General features: G+C 30.4%; 3 protein-coding genes across 3 annotated transcripts in view; all 3 read right to left on the reverse strand.

The window, feature by feature from the left end:
- Positions 1 to 1,406, reverse strand: part of LOC105623368 (zinc finger protein 658B-like) — a 5,977-nt gene extending 4,571 nt beyond the window's left edge. The window contains exon 1 of the mRNA XM_012204763.1: positions 501 to 1,406. Within this exon, the coding sequence (XP_012060153.1) occupies positions 501 to 1,406 (906 nt within the window). The remainder of the gene's footprint in view (positions 1 to 500) is intronic.
- An 821-nt stretch (positions 1,407 to 2,227) lies between these two features.
- Positions 2,228 to 3,202, reverse strand: LOC105623369 (oocyte zinc finger protein XlCOF26-like). Its single transcript, XM_012204764.1, has one exon. It carries the CDS (start codon positions 3,200 to 3,202, stop codon positions 2,228 to 2,230), a length of 975 nt encoding a protein of 324 aa, XP_012060154.1.
- Positions 3,203 to 10,582: 7,380 nt separating this feature from the next.
- Positions 10,583 to 18,347, reverse strand: part of LOC105623370 (zinc finger protein 62 homolog) — an 8,142-nt gene continuing 377 nt past the window's right edge. Inside the window, exons 2-4 of the mRNA XM_012204765.1 lie at positions 16,720 to 17,910; positions 13,381 to 14,382; positions 10,583 to 12,119 (exon numbers count right to left, since the gene is read on the reverse strand). Coding sequence (XP_012060155.1) covers positions 10,583 to 12,119; positions 13,381 to 14,382; positions 16,720 to 17,910 — 3,730 coding nt within the window. The remainder of the gene's footprint in view (positions 12,120 to 13,380; positions 14,383 to 16,719; positions 17,911 to 18,347) is intronic.

Consider the following 18,347-nt stretch of genomic DNA (forward strand, 5'->3'; position numbering starts at 1 on the left):
TATATATATATATATATATATATATATATATATATATATAAAATATATAATTATATATTTGTTCATAAAATGTGTCTTTATTACGTTATAGTCAAAATAACTTAATAGATGTATACACTTATTGTATACACTTATTATAGTCTATTGTAATCAATGTATACATTTACTAAAGTTAACATTTTTGAGTGTGATATTATATATATCAAAATCAATATAAAAAGTTTCTTATAAAAACAATTTTTATAAGAATGTAAAATCTATACAAATATCACATTTATATCTACAAAATATATAAAAGTTATATGTAGTTCTCTGTATAAATAAAAAATATTGTTTAAATAATAACTTTTTCAAATTCTTATTTTACCATCGCGATCTTTTTTATACCAAATTTTTAATTACTACCAATGTAATCACGAAGTATTTAACATCCACAATTCATTTCAACATGTTGTACTAGAAATACTACAAACATATACATCTTATTCAATCTTTATGACCGCGTTTTTCATCGCGTATTCCTTCGTGAATTCGGTGACAATATTCTTGATAGAGACTACAGGTAGCGGAGGCAGTGGGCCAGGATGTCTTTTTCTGTGGCAGATCAAACCGGGCTTTTGGGCAAATGTCTGACCACAAATATCGCAAATGTATGGTCTTTTTCCGGTATGGATCAACACGTGTTGTTCTTGAGCAGTTTGCCGTCGAAAAGTTTTTCCGCAGACAGGGCAAGGAAATGGCTTCACTCCAGTGTGTACTCTCATGTGTGAGTCCAGATCGCGTCCCCGGAATCTCTTGCCGCAAGTCGGACAGAGTACCTTCTCCCTAGTTTCATGCCACATGAGATGCTGCTCTAAATTTTCCTGCGTGGTCATACCTCGTCGACATATTCGACAGACAAACTCCGGCTTGTAATGTCTATATTTCATGTGGGCCTTGAGGGCGTGGAGATTTTTACTGAAATGACCGCAGACATCGCACACAATCGGCGGAGCTTCGCTGTGGTTTTGCTTCACATGGTGATTCAGAGCCTTTTTTATTTTGAACTGCTTGCCGCACGTATCGCACGCGTAATCGTAGTTGCTCGTGTGTAATCGGATGTAGTGATTCTTCAAGGTTCCCTTGTTATTACTCTTATACTTGCACACGCTGCACTCATACATCTGCTGCTGATGATTCTTCTCAATATGAGAGGCCAGATAACGTCGCAGGCTGAAAGTTTTCGGGCAATCAGCGCATTTGTGTCTGTGTTGCTTCAGATGTTCAACGAGGTTACTCTTCTTCAAGAATTTACGGCGACAGTGATCGCACTCTACACACGCCTTCTTTCTAATCGGTCGATTCTCTTCAATTATGATTTGCTGATTAAGCTTTTCTCTCATTAAATTCGTATTTATCTCTGACATTCGTTCTTCACATTCTATTAACGACTTTTCTCTTTCCGTCCGTTCGCATTCAATTCCGACGAATGATTTTTGAATATTGAATTCAATGTTCAATGGATCCACTCTAAAACATAAAAAAGCAAAAGTTTGTGTTACCATTAGCTATAAATCAAAGGAAAGATTGCTTATACACTGTCGATTAAAATCATCGGGTGGAGAAGGAAATAGCTGGGAACAATTTATAATAATTATTGGAAACGATTTAATAAACATTCGGATGTTTTATTGTCGTTGTTTTTTAAGTTACCTTCCTAAACGTGATTAGAAGTCTTCAGAGATTTGCGAAAATTAAATATCAGCTTTTCATAATGCAATACAAAACTCTCGGATCACCTAAAAAAAAGAGTATCTTATCAGTACCATAATTAATTATTTGGCATAATTAATTAATGGCAAATAGTAACTTACCTGATAACGAATAAGTAAATTCTACAGATCAATATAATTATCGGGAAATAGAATAATCAGAAACAATTTGGAAAAAAGATTTGAATTAATTGTTCATATATTTCAAATAAATTCGCTGTACATGTACGAACTAATACATCAAACTGCATTCTTACAAAATATAACATCACATAACATCATTAACAGAAATTCGTAATATACTCGAGCAAAAATAAAGACATCTTATCCTATAATTGCAATTACTGAAGACGTTTATAGTAAAATCACGTATTTATTGAAAATTTATCTTCGAAAAAATTTTATATCTTAAAAAAAGTAACGTTTAAATAAATGATTTAGTTAGTACTTTCTAGATTTAACCGTCAGACTTCGAATTAAGTATTTGGTAAATTTTTCGTTTTGCTAATGTAGTTCTTAACAAATTCACTCACGATGCCTATCACGGGTATAACCGGCAATTTTCCGAGCGGTCCAGGATGCATTTTTCTGTGCCATAATAGGGCAGCTCTTCGCGAGTATCTCAGTCCGCATATGTCGCACGCATAAACGTTACTCATGTGCGTCAAAATATGTTGCACTTGATTCGCCCGTTTGTCAAAAGCCTTCTGGCAGACCGGACAGATGTAAGGATTGACGTCGCCATGAATGACCACGTGTTTATTTAAATTATTTTTGGTGAGAAAAGTTTCTCCGCATGTTGTACAAATGTAACTATCCATATTTCGCGTGCCTTCATGCCGTCGTAGGTGCTTCTCCAGGGAATCCATGGTGTGGAGACGTCGCTTGCAAATCTCACACTGATAACCGGTCTTCAGGTGAATGAGCTTGGTGTGTGCCTTCAACGCGGTGAAGCTATTGTAGATACGTCTACAGATGGTACATCCCACCGACAGTTTCGTGTGCTGGCTATACATATGCCTCTCTATTGCGTACTTTGATTGGAATTCCTTATTACAGGTGGTGCATGTGTTGCAGAAAGGGTCTACCAGTAAGTGGTTTACGACAAGGTGCTTCTTCATGTCCGCCTTGTTCCATAAAACAGAGTAGCACAGTTTACAGGTATATTTAGGCTCGCCGTGATGCACGACCATGTGATGCTCTAGCTTCTCCGACGTGACGAAAAGCTCGTTACATATTCTACATGTATTCTTGTGAAGATGCATGTGCTTTTTTAAATTTTCCTTGGTACGGCATGGGAACGAGCAAATGTCACAGCAATAACGTAAGCGTTTCATTACACTCCGATTTTCTTTACTGCTATCCGTGTTGATTATATCGGCGATATTCGAAGATGTGTCGATAAAGAATGCATGAGAATTCCGAATGCCTTCACTCTTGATTTCGTCCATTTCTAGCAAATCAAACCTACGACATAAAAAAATTCTTTGTCAAGAAATATACAAAAATATGAGAAATGTGCCTCACTCGCTTATACTATTTTCCTTTAAAGATTTAAATTTCACTTTGACAAAAAATTTCGATTATAGTCAACTTTAACGGAAAGTATGAGCTCTCTTAACATTCTGTAAAAAGTTTCAAAGTTTTAAAAATAAAGATTGTAGAAAATTTTGCAGTGTCTTTTTAACAATTATTAAATTTATTATTTTAGCTAATATTTCAGTATTTTATTATAAATCTTACAATAATACAAAATATTAACAAATCGCATCTTTCTTTAATATAGATATTACGATTGAAGATACTTGGAGAACTATACAGAAGGTTTAGAAATAACAAAAATTCATAAGATAACATTATTACTATTTTATTATCGTTTATTATTTTAACAATTTTAATACTGTCACTCTTTAGAGAACATGTAAATGTTATGTTAATAACAAAAATATAACATATATACTTTCTTCAATCAAAATAAGACATCAATTAGCAGTTTTCAATCTAAAAACTTAAATATAAATATTTTTATTAAAAGAAATCAATCAATATATATAACAATCAATATGAATATACATTTATAAGAGTAGCATAAATGTTTTAATACTAATATTTTTGCTGTATTTCACAAAAAGTTAAATATTTCGATGAAAAAAAATCGTAGAGAAATTTTCGATCAAGCATTGTAAAACGCAAAAATAAATCTTTAAATCTATATTTAAATTTTGTTTTACAATACTTTATTTCTAAATTACAAAAAATATTTTTATGTTATATATAGTCCGATTCATCAAACTGCAGCACTTCAAAATAAGACAAAAAAATATTGCAAAAAATATTTAATACTTTTTATATAATTTAGGAAAATGTAGAAAAAAATTCAAACGTAGATTTAAAGCCCTATTTTTGCACTTTAAAATGCATAATCAAAAGCTTCTCTACGATTTTTTTTATCGTATTTAAGTATTTAATTTTTCGTAAAGTATGACAAAAATATTAATGTCAAAATATTTATAAGTGCTATTGTATATACATATACAAATGATATTAATTATTATTAAACCGACAATGCTTGCATCAAGAATCATCATTGTTCTAAAATGTTTTATTTAGCAAAATATTTTTTAACAAAATATTCTAATACAATAATATAAATTTTTCCTTCTCCTTGCAAAAATTCTCTCTCTATGTAAATAAATCCTTTTAAAACTAAGATTTAAAACTAAGATCTTTTTAATATTCGTATTCATAGTCAAGTTCTGTATTTAAGGCTTCCTTAAATATATCTTCAGATGCTTTACAAATTATTTTATGAGCTACTAAACATCTAAAAATAGATTAAGGAGGCCTTAAATAGGCTTGACACAGTATAAGTAAAAACAGTAGTTTCATTCTATGTCGATACATTTGATTTTTATGTCCCACTCGGCCATGTTGAAAACCAATAAGAGCGAAGAATCTTAGGGAATAGAGAAACTGATCACCGTGTTGAAAATTGTGCAGAACGGTCGCCACTATTTTTAACTGAGTGAAACTATTATTCTTATACTATGACTATAAACGGACATTTGTCTTAGTTTTAGAAAGATTTATTTACGTAGTCTGACACATTGCACGTCTCGAATTCGTTTTTCTTCTTTAAGGCATTAATTCCTCTTTTCCGTTTTTGTCTTCAGCAGGTTTTCGATAAGACAATCTATTGATATGTAGATAATCAAGAAGATAAAGGATCAAGATGATTCTTCTTATGTATGAAACTTCTATTCGAAGCTTTGACTGTAGATGTCGCAGATCTAATGTTGATGTACATCAGTAGATGCTGCTTTTATTTGTTCTGGATCTTCTGCTATGCAACCACACATTATCACATTGTCGTGATACCTCACGTGCGTCCTTAGAAAGTTTTTGCTGTTCAAGATCTTACCGCAGATAGTAGACGATAGTCTTTCGACTATTGTATAACTTGCTGTGCAAGCAACTTTTTTGTTATGAACTTCCTCTTACACGCATGCCAAAAAAAAAACTATTGTAGATGCGACTCATATGCTGTCTTTTACACAACAGATACTGGCCATATAGGTCGCATATTGTTTATCGATTGCATGTATTGCACATGTCTATGGAATCCTTCTTTGGCAGGCATTACACACACATACATAACTCTAATACTCTCATAGCATGTATTTGTGTGTATAAGCAATATCGCAGGGAAATGTTATTATTTTTCTTCGATAATTCAAAAGAATTTTAATAACAAATTGATCTCAACTCAAGAGATGAAATTCAACTTCTTCGCAATGTCCGCGGAAATGAAGATAACTCCTTCTATGACTTTTCAAGCTATGATTTAAGAATAATAAAATGAATGTCATTGTAGATCCAAATTCTCTTGCTCAACTTCTTTTTTTTGACTATATTTCTTGAATGTTTTTTCACTATAAACTTTCACTTTAAGCTTAGATAAAATAGAGAACGAATGTGGTTTTTTGACATGCTGGCTTTTTGTATATACAAACTTACTTTTAATTTGGATTTTTCTTCTCAGGAAATCGAAACTGCGACAGATTGTTCTTCGTTGAATTTTAAAGAATCCGTACCGATTATATTCCTAAAAGTTTCAGAAAAAGATTATTATTATTATCATTAAACTCTAAACATATCTGATTAATGCAAAGTATACTTACGCATATTGCCACTTTATGAAATGCTTCATAAAATCTGAATCGTTTTCGAAAGTGGCATAGATATCCAATAAGCAAATTGTTAGCAAATTTCGCATTCTCGCTAGATTAACATCAAACTTGCAAACAGAATTGATAACAAATTCGGTGATTTGTGTTAACAAAACTTGCATTTTATTATTTGGTGTTTTTGTCGACAAAATTTGTAAATATTAAAAAATTTGTTTTCGACAGGCTTGGCTGACTGGGCCAGTCAAGTAAAAGTTTAGTCAAGCATAGACTATTACAACAGGATCACAATGTTAATACTATTATTAATACTATTAATATTCTTTAACTAAATATATATGCTAACTAAATTTATTTTTATATAAGTATAATTTACAATTAAAAATTATCAAAAATATTTCTTTAAAACAGAAATCTATGCTCCTGTGCACACGATTTACTACTAGTCTAATTTTGTTGAACACACTGGAAAAAATCTGTTTGCATTAATTGGAATTCTGTTTGAAAATGAACAAATCAGAATTTTCTGGTTGAAGCTACTGTAACTCTACTCAAGATAACCAAAATTCTGATTGATATGATCAGAATTTTTCTGATTGATATGATCAGAATTTTTCTGGTCTATTTCCAACCAGAAATTTGTCTCAGTGCAGTTATATGTTAAAAGAAATAATTCTGCTATATGTCTTTCACATATGAAGTCAATCAATGTAAAATTATTCAAATTAATATTAATGTATCCTCTAAAGAACATGTATCGTGCAAAAACCGATAATAACTATTTAATTTTATGTAACATGAATGATATTTAATATATCAGGGTTTATTTTAATTCATCCAGTAAAATATTTCAAAATTCTTAAGTTTAAGACAAAACTGTTTTAGACAAAAGTTGCTCAATTACTATTAGGAGGAAAGAAAATAGTAAGCTTAGTTAACTTTGAGAAGATGTCTTTAAGGTCAAGATTACTTGAAATTTTTTTAATAGAATGTATTTTTTTTACATTATATAATTTTTTTAAATTATTCTGCATATAAAAACTATTAAAGTAGAGATATCGAAAGATCAATGGTTTTCGAATTATAATATTTTATTCTAGCACATATTGATATGAAGTATTAAATATCTTGTAAACTGTTCATTTTTAATAATCTGTATCTTAATTCTTTTATGCATAAAATAATGATAAATCAATTAGTGTAAAAAAATATAATTGCTTAATAAATAAAATTATGTAATTCCCAAGTAGCATAGCAGCGCTTGCAAAACACTAAAAAAGCGATTATATAAACTTTTTTAACTCTTTTGTTAATGCTTTGTAAAACGCTACAGGATTATATACTACAAAATATATATTTTTTTAATTAAACTATGTGTTTTCTTTACATCAATTGATTCATTTCATTATTTTGTACATAAAAAGTACTACTTATCAAAAAATGAATAGTTTACAAGATGTTTAATATTTCATATCAATATGTGCCAAAATAAAATATAAAATAACTCGAAAACTATTAACACATCTACGTTAATATTTTTCAATATATATTTATCTCAGTACTTTTATATGCAGAGTAACTAAAGAAATCATATTATGTAAAAAAACTATATAATTTCAGTTAAACAATTTTTTTAAATAACTCATTTGACTCTAAGGACATCTCAAGATCACCATCTCCTTTCCCTTTAGCAATTTTTATCTTAAATTTAAAAATTTTCCAAAGATAAATTGAGAGATATTCTATTGGATAGATTAAAATGGATCCTATATACAAATACTATGTGACATTTAAACAGTTAATTCGTATTCTTATATAAAAATGAAAATATTATTTCTCTACATATAATAACACTAATTCTACGTATATAATAGAAAACTTTACACAATAGGTAAAATTTTGTTATACAGCATTATATTTAATTTTAACACAATATACTTTTCATTCAAAAAAATTATCATTTTACGAATTCTAAGAGAATTCTTTAAGATAAAAAATAAGAAAAAAAATATTAATAATGTGGATATATAATAGTGTCTCGGTATATTTTACTTTTAATTATAACTGAAGATTCGAAAAGGAAATTTTTAAACTAGATTAAATAAAAAGATCTTTCAAATAAAATGATGTTTTATTTAAAAAATGTCTGACAATACAATGTCAAATTTATATAATATTCATTTCATTTAATATTATATAATTTTGTTATTGTTTTTAATTTATCTTCAAAAATATATTTCCTGATCGAACTGTCAGAGTAAATTGTTGAATCCTTTAAAAGAATAAAATATTTATCTTAATGTGGCAAAACAAAAAAAAGACATTTCTTATTCATAAAAAAAGCACTTTCTAAAAATTATTATTGATTTAAAATCAATAATTACTAATTTTTCTGTTTAATTTTTAAATCTAATCTTAAATAACAGAATAAATAATTAAGTATTTGTTTATTATCTTATATTCTCTCCAATTGCAAAATTTTTTAATATCATGCACAGATTGCGAATCTAAATTTATATCAATGAATGAAATAATATATGAAATGTTCATATAAAATATATTTCTAACATAAAAGAGAAGAAAAGAAATAAGATTTTGAGTATGCCGATTACATGTTCTTTTTACATTTACTTTCTATTTAAATTGATCTTCTATAAAATAATGTTACATTGAACAGAAAACTTATATAACTTTAATTTACCAATTGTACTTACATTACTTTATAATTAATTTGTATTATTGTAGCTATTATTGTACATTGCATTCTTTTTCTACTTACAAAATCAATATTTGCACTGATAAATATATTGTGTTATTGGTCTTATTTTCCTTTTATCAATAAAATAGTATTAAGAACTGCTCAAAAAAATTATGACATAGAAAATTTTGAGCAGATTGGCCAACTTTGTCAAAAATTGCTGACATTATCTGCATTACCGAACATGCATCACGGTTGTTAGATGGATTTTGCACATCGTGTTTCTGAGTGATATAAACTTCAGTAATTCGTGTTGCCTCCGCGTTGTTCAATTACTGCTTGCAGTTGACTCCTCATATTAATGCAGGTCCTAATTTCTTTCTGCGTAGTCATTCCAGATTTGTACTAGAGTTTGTGACAAGTTTCCGAGATTGACAGGTTGTCTTGCCAAATTTCTTAACACGCAACATATCCAGTAATACAGATAATCGGCAGTTGATAGTATATGTAAAAAATGCGAGGGGCTACTTTAAAGTGTTGTAACTTGCAAAAAAAATCGCAGCAATTCGTATTTTTTTTAATTAAAGGGAAAAGTTCGAATTTTATGCCGCTGCAAATGATATTCCTCTAAAAAGTTTTATAAAGTCCACACATTCCATCAAACTTTGCAATTTTCAATATGACAAACACACTCTCATATTGTGAGTTACAGTGGTAGAGGTGCATTAAATTTAAAATCTGGCCATAGCATCTTAAAGTAGAGATTTCAAACATAAATTAAAAAAAAAAAAATGTTATTTTTCCTACGATATAATTTTCCACAAAGTCAGTCAATCAATGTTGGCCAATTTTTGTCCTAAATTTTTCTATGCCATAATTTTGTTTAGCAATATATATTGAATAATAATCAAATAAAAATTATCGTCGAAATAATGTATAGCTATATTTCTTCATTAATTTTAGTAAGTCCACAGATATAAACATTATGTGATGTTATATAACCTTATATAATTCGAAATTTACTGATTAAAGAAATGTACAGTTTTAATTTTACTGTAATAATAATCATCAAGATGCGAAAAGCCGACATAAATGATAAGATCACTTCTTCTATTCTTCTTAGAAAGATGTAATTTACAATTGCTAGCTACATATCTACATTTAAACTTATTTATTATATATATATTCAGTTATCCTAAACGATTATTCAAACTTTGGAAATAAAGAAATAATTATACATTACAATCATATTCTTATCGTCAATGGAATATTTTTATCAGTACATTCTTATTACAATGAGTAATTACTGGTCAAATTTTAAAATTGTAACTATTTTTTGACAAATAATGTTTATAATTCTATAACAACCTACATTATATGTAGATTTATTAGTGATAATTATAAAGAATTTCATAAATATCAAATTCATATCGATAAAATTGGATTTTTAAAGAAATAAAATTAAATAATTAGAAGAAATTTGAATAATCGACAACTTGTTTATTGATATTTTCTCTTTCTTTATTTTGAATTTTCAGAATCACGAGTTTTATTGACACTTAACTCTTCATTTTCTATTGTTCATTGTTTATGTTTTTCTCTTTTGCTTTCACTTTTTACATTTGTCTAAAACGCAAAAACAATATGCCAAAAAAATAAATAATTAATAAAAAACAAAGGAAAGAGTAAACAATATGAAAATTGAAAAGAGTCTAATTGTATTATTAAAATACATGTATAATCAATACATGATCCTGCGTGAAAACATAAGACATATAAATAAAAATTCCGCTTGTGATTGCCGCTTAAGCTTTTAATATTTCTGTACTAACAATAAGTACATGAAATTTGTCAATTTTTATTTTTATTCCGTAATAATCACATGCTTTTGCTGTTTTAGACACTAGTAAAAAAATATATACTTCAACATATATCCACATGACGAATTAAATGTTCAATACTTCTTCCTCATTGATCTCCTCTTCGTTCTCTGGCGCGTTCATTTCCTGTACATATCCATCAGTGAATTCTTTAACAAAATCTGCGATTGGCATCACGGGTAATGGCGGATGCTGGCCAGGATGAGTTTTTCTGTGGCAGATCAAGCCTGGCTTTTGCGTGAATGCTTTGCCACATATGTCACATACAAATGGACGCTTGCCGGTATGAATAAGCAGATGCTGACGCAACTGGGATCTTCGTGCGAAGGGTTTGCTACAGATCATACAGGAATGCGGTTTGCATCCTGTATGTACCACCATGTGTCTCTTGAATGAATCTTTCTTTGTAAAAGTTTTACCACATTCCGCGCAGACTATCTTGTCGCGTTTTTCGTGCTGTGTCACCAAATGTTGATCCAGATTTTCTTGTGTTACCATACGTCTTTTACAGATATGACACTCGTATTGAGGTTTGTAGTGTGCCCACTTTTGATGGACGTAAAGCGAACCGGAATTAAGGCACAGTTTACCACATACGTCGCACTTGACCGGCTTCTCTTTATGATGAAATCGTATATGATTCGTTAGATCCCCCTTGACCTTAAACTTTTTTGAGCAGAAACTGCACTGATGCTCGTACTTGTCCGTATGTTTCCTCGTAAAGTGAGACTGCAAGGAATGCTTCGATCTGCAAATAAAACCGCAAGCACTACAAGGAAATTTAGTATTGGTAGACCGTCTTCGGGACTTCCAAGTTTCATGCTTCCTATCCAGATGAGCGGCAAACAAACTCTTCTTCTGAGTTTTAAAGCCGCACACAGCGCATATATAAGCATCGTTTTCTATTATGCACATCTTCTTTTTATGACTCCATGCTACGTGTTTTCTAAAGGCTAAAATCGTATCAAATGTCTCCGAGCACAATTTGCACTTCATAGCTTCACTGGAATTCTTGGCAGGTGTTTTCATACGCGATGCTTTATTGCTAGGGGAGGGAGCAATGCTAGGTACATCTAGCATTGCTTCCTCAAGATATTCTATTTCTCCCTCATCATCATTTATATCCTCCATCTGATCTTCGGTTGTTTTCCCATCTGTCTCTGTATTGGACGCAAGTTTCTCGATAGTCACCATACTACCCTCTACTTTCACCTGATATAAATCTCCAGCTGTTTTGCCATCCACAGCTTCACTGATGCCGTTTAGTATGATCGGTTTTATATCCAATTCCTCTATTTCCTCAACATTTTCGTTAAGAATGCTCTCAACATTGTATGATTTCTCTTCCGTACAAACGTATTCCTCCTCCGAGTAATTCCGTTTTACATTATCTATACCAATATTCCCATTTTTTATTATTTCTACTTCCTCCTCTAATGATTCTACTTGATCTAGTATATCTTCGTCCGGTAAAGGCACATCGCCTTCAGGAACAAACGCATAATACGGTTTGCCATCAAATTCCAAAATTTGCCACGTCTTCATCACCAGTGATTCATTACCAAAGATGAAAATGCCACGAGAATTATACGCGCCTTGGTGTCTGAAACATCACGGAATGAAATAATTATTAGAACAATTATATGTGATTTTTATTTATACCGCAAAAAATTATAAGCTAGAAGTTATCATTTATTCTCTAATATAAATTTAATCAGAGATCACAGATCAACGAAGGTACTCACAAACGAGGAGCTAAAACTACCCTTCTTGTTGATCAGCATTACACTCCGTTGCAACCTACATTAGTTATGAAATTGTCATAAAATGGGAAAATTCGAAATAAAATATTTAAAAAAAATAAAGTATTGCACACAAGTACACATCCAGTATAATCAATACAATTTATTTTAACAATTTTAGAAAGATCCAGTTAAAGTTAGCTTATTTCTAAATAATACATTATATTATACTACTAAAAACATTGATGAGAAATGAAAAATGGGTCAAGTAATATTTAGAACATAAATAACAATAGAATACGAACTATAAATGTCTCGTAAACAATGTTGTTTATAATTGCAATTGACTTAAAATTCGCGTAATTATGATGCTTAAACTTTAAAAGCAAATTAAAAAAAATAAACATAAGTTTATTATTTTTTTAAATTTTTGCATATTTTTGAATAATGAAATATTTATATATTTATATATTTTTGAATAATGAAATATTTGTATATTTATATATTTCTATAATATTCTTTTATTTACACATTTTTTTTCGAAAAACTAAAAATTTCAAGGTAAAATTTTAAAACTTAGATTATCATAAAATAAAATGCATCAAATGAAAATATTAAACTCAATGTAAAAATATTAATAAATCAAAATAAGAATTAACAAGCTTCACACATATCTCGTAATATTAGAAATCATTCATAATAAGTTTTGTTTTATTATTATCTTATTATAATAAGATTTGTGATTTCGCAAATTTCATTTTTACAATTAAAACTGATTTTTAAAAATTCCGTTTTTACCATAAGTTTTTATAATTTTTTATAAAAATGTAATTCATTTAAATTTTTCATCTGTATCAACGCTATCAGTCATAATACATTACAAACAAATGCCTCGTAATTCGTTTTTTGTTTTATATTTCAGCGATTAACCAACAGTATGATTTTATTGTACGTAGATACATGTGATAATTATTTATTTAAAATTATTTAAATTATTTATTTAATCATTTTAATCGTTACGAGAGAGAAAAACAAAAGATGAAAATCGCAAAGCACCGATGACGTTTTCAAATTATGCGATTTTATTTCTTAATGAATTCCTTCAGTATATGGTCGATATGCATCACCGGTAAGGGCGGCAGATCGCCCGAGTGAATTTTCCTGTGACAGATAAGACCGGCCTTTTGAGCAAACGTCTTGCCGCATACATCGCAGGCGTAGATACGCTCGCCGGTATGCAGAAGGAGGTGCTGGCTCAGGCTGCTGTGCCTGGCAAACGCTCTGCCGCAGACTGTGCAGCTATACGGTTTGTCGCCCGTATGAATTCTCATGTGCTTCCTCAAATCGTAATTTTCGAAGAAGGTCTTGCCGCATTGCTCACACACCGACTTTTCCTTCCTCTCATGCTGCGTCAGCAAGTGCTGATCCAGATTTTGTTGTGTTACGAGCCGTCGATGGCACAACGGACATTCATATTTTGCCTTGTAATGCGCATGTTTCTGATGAGTGTATAGACTGTGGCTATTTCGACAGGTTTTGCCGCAGACACCACACACCACCGGTGACTCCTGATGATTCAACCGGGTATGGGTGGTGAGGTCACCCTTAACTTTGAACCCCTTGCCACAATGCTCACACGAGTAAGCATAATGTTGAGTATGTTTACGGATGAAATGCGACCTCAGGCTCTCTTTGCGGGTGAACACCAAACCGCAGACGACGCAGGTAAACTCGCGCTTGTCACCGGCGAATCTGTCATTGTTTGCGATTCCGTCGTGTTTCTCGGCAAGATGCGCGATCATCGTGGATCTCTTATTGCAGCGAAAATCGCACGTTACGCATGGGAGAGGTGCTTGCTTTTGCGGCACCTCATCAGTGAATGTAGAATTTTCTTTCACGTCCGTTTCACATCCGCGCATAATCTCCGTCGTGTGCGTGAGTTCATGACGTTTCAGTAAGTACTTGCTCTTGAAGTATTTAAGACAGATATTGCAGACGAACGAATTGCATTTTTCTTCATAACCCTTCTGTGACTTCTTTTCTTGTTTACATGCAAAAGTCGATGTTTTTGCTCCAGTTTTATTCGTCTCCGCTTCGCTGGCAAAACTATCCGCTGTCGGTTTCCTACAACATTACAAAGATATATCTTTATTACGGTTCCACAGCTGGCAAGTATACAGATCTTGGACTACTTACATTCAAATCTAAATTTGCGAAGACACATTGGTACGAGAATTAAATTTATTCTCACCCCTCTACTCGGGGTTTAAAAACAAAAATTTTGTTGATGTGGAAAGCTTATAGGATAACAATGACGTTTTTTTTTATGTAATCAGATGCAATCACAGCTAAGGCTATTTTCGTCTTCTGATCTTTGAAGACAAAGGTAGCTGTGGTAACTTCTGATTGAATAACGAAAAAAATGATTAATCGCAATGGATCAATCACAGAAAGATTGTAACACTTTTTAGATGAATTTCGGAATGCACTCTGCTCACTGGAGTTGCTCACTTGGTTTTTATCATTCTTACTCATATGGATTTAACCAGGTTAACTGTTCTACGAACAAGGTTTTAGTTCCGAAACCTATTGAAAAAAAGTGTTGCAACCTTTCTATGACTCACTGTACATAATATTAAACTATTAAATATATTAGCATAGTAACATAATTTTATAATATATATATAATATAATATTAGAAAATAGAATAAAACTGTTATAGCAGAATTGTAAATTAAAGTGCAAATTTATAACTCGATGAATTTGTAATAATTGTTTTTTTTTAATTTCATAATTCTTAATCCTGAATATTTCATATCGTGAAAATTAATAATAAAAGAATTGGAAAGTTATAAAAGAATTATTTCATAAGAATTACTTGTGATTATTTTCAACCTAGAAATTTGTAAACTTCTACAAAATTGAAAAAAAGAATGCCATAGTTTAAAAATTAATATTTAATAATTATATGTAGTTCTAAAAATATTTTTAGTTATCTATCAAAATTATAATAGAACCGAAAAAAATGTTGTTCTTATAATAAGATCTCATAATCATAGATTTTTCTTCAAGACAGAAACAAAAATTATTCCAAAAGCACGTATAATTGACCTTCCTGTAATAAAAATAAAAAATGAATATTAATATAATGTTTCCATAAGGATTTGAGCAATTCTAATATTATTTATGTCAATTTGAAAGATTAAAATAGGACATATATTTTGCTATTATTTTATGAAAATAAGGATTGAAACATTTGCTTTCAATTTCTGTAAATACAGAAATTGTGTAAGTTTCTGAAATTCTTTTTGATATGTAAATCTTTTACTTCAAAAAAATTGTAAATAAATGTGTATAATAAAGCCTCTTCTTGATATGTGAACTGAAGTAAATATTCTATTCTATAAAATTTGTTATACTTACACATAATTGTTAATTATTTACACATAATTGTTAATTACTATTTATGTATCATATAAAACAAATTTATAAAAGCATTATTATGATTTATTTCTCATAGTAAAAATTGTATTTATAAAAAATTTTGTAAGATTTTATGAAAAAATATGCGATATTAAATTGCAAATAAATTTTCTCCATCATTCAGAGAGATTATTTTTATTGACATACTACTGTGTATCACTATAACATTTATAACCTTATCTCATTATTATGTGATATTCACGTAACAATTATAACGATCGTAAAATCTAACATTTATTTGAAGATTATATATGTATTTTATTTTTAATCATGCTCGTAAAGTAAACAAAACGATCCACTTTATCTTACATACATATACATACATACATACTAGTATGAACATTAAAGATAGTGATGAAAAGTACTAGATAATAAAAGTACTAGATGATAATAAATGTATATTTTGAGTTACATCTCACCGAATGTGAGGTTTGCTCTATCGCACCTCTCCCCTCCCTAGGGTCGTCCGACTTTTCACGCGAAATTAGAAATTCACCTCACCTCTCCTCCCTGCCTAAAGGAATATAACTTCTTGCCATATATAATATAACTTCCCTTGTCAATATTATCCTTTACATATTATGGAACTTTAATTTATTTTTCTTTTAAACGATTACCATCCCTCACTTAATTCTTGTAGAGAATTATTCAGAACACTTTCCCCTACAACATATCTGAGCTGCGTTTGGAAACGTTACCCGAGTGTTTCCATATATCGTTTTATCCTTGTTGCTCATCCAATGTTAAACAAGAATAATGATACATGGGAACACCCTGATAACGTTTTCGAACTCTGATGGTGAAATTAAACCGTTAAAATCGGTGAGGTGTAATTTAAAGTATGCATTTATCAATAAAATTACAAATTAAATTTTTAAAACATAATCTGAAATTGTTAATATATAGTGACGAAATTCTATACTATTTTTTTAAAATGAGTGTCTTGGTGAAATTATTCCATGTTTGAAACTTTTTCACTTTTTCATAAAATCGTTAAGAATGTGATCGATGTGCACCACTGGTAAAGGAGGATGCTCTCCAGGATGACATTTTCGATGACATATTAATCCAGGTTTTTGCGCGAAGGCTTTCCCACAAATATCACAAATATACGGTCGTTTTCCCGTATGAAGTAACAGATGCTGTCTGTAAGCAGTTCTACGCGCAAAAGCTTTGCCACAGATATGACAGTCATACGGTCGGTCACCGGTGTGGGTCATCATATGCTGTTTCAATCGATGATTGTCATTGAAAGATTTACCGCACTCTTCGCACGTGAAACTCTTTCTGGACTCGTGCTGTAGAAAGATATGTTGATCTAAATTCTCCTGCGTGACCAAACGCCTATTGCAGATTTCACATTTATATTTGGGCTTGAAATGCGCCCACTTTTTGTGCACATACAGTGAATTAGTATTGGAGCAGGTCTTATTGCAGATATCGCATACTACTGGGTCCTCCATGTGCTTGAAACGTACATGCAATCTCATATCGCTTTTCACTTTGAATTTTTTGCCGCAATGCTCACAGTCATACTTATACTCGGATCCGTGTTTACGATCGAGGTGTTCTTTTAACCGTCGTCGGTTTGGAGATTCAAATCCGCAAAAGTTACACAAGTATTCCTGCGGCTTTTTTCTTCGTTTAATTACACGATTCGTGGAATGTTTCCTATTAATATGCGAATAAAAGGTCGATTTGTTGGTACTTTCAAAGGTACAGAAACTGCAGGTGAACGTAATAATATCTTTATCTTGTTTGTGCATTAGATCCCAATGAAACTTTAACATCTTCATCATGGGAAAGGAAATATTGCACTTATCACAAGTATAAACCTTGGTCTCCTTCTTATTGTTAAGTTGATCTTCATCCGAATCTAACTCGTCTGCCGACAAGATTTTTTTGTTTTTATTTACTGTATAGACATCGTTCGATACGTCTGTATAAATTACACTGTTATCATCTGTAATTTCTACCATATTATCAGTCTCGATTTTCAATATTTCAACAATCTGTTTCTGATTGTATTGATTTTCTTCTGTTTTTTTTGATATGTGATTTACTGGAAGAAAGGCATAACAGAGACATCCTTCTAAATCAACTACTTTCCACAGTTGCATTGGAATAGATTCTTTGCCATATAGAAAACATCCATTTCCATTTATGACCCTGAAAATAATACAATATGTTAGTTAGAAATTTTATTATTGAATAAAAATAGTTTTAAAATTTTTATTTCGTAATTTTGTCTCTTTTATCCTTCTAAATAAATTTAATATTTAAAATTTAATATTTGCGAATAAAGGATCTTTTTATATAAATAGAGTGTAGGTGCACATTTCAGATAAAACATAAGTTTGTGATTTTGTTAATTATTTATATATCATTTTCCAATTATTTCTTCTATCTCTCAAAAATTACAATCAACAACAAGTATCAATAATTACACTTATTTCTAGTGGTAAGCAAAAATTTGTTTTGTATTAATTTATACATTCTGTAACGCTAAACAGTTAAATTACATTCGATTACATTAATCACACACACACACACACACACACACACACACACACACACACACACACACACACACACACACACACATA

This window comes from Atta cephalotes (genome assembly GCF_000143395.1).
Source record: "Atta cephalotes unplaced genomic scaffold scaffold00056, whole genome shotgun sequence".
Classification (NCBI taxonomy): Eukaryota; Metazoa; Arthropoda; class Insecta; order Hymenoptera; family Formicidae; genus Atta; species Atta cephalotes.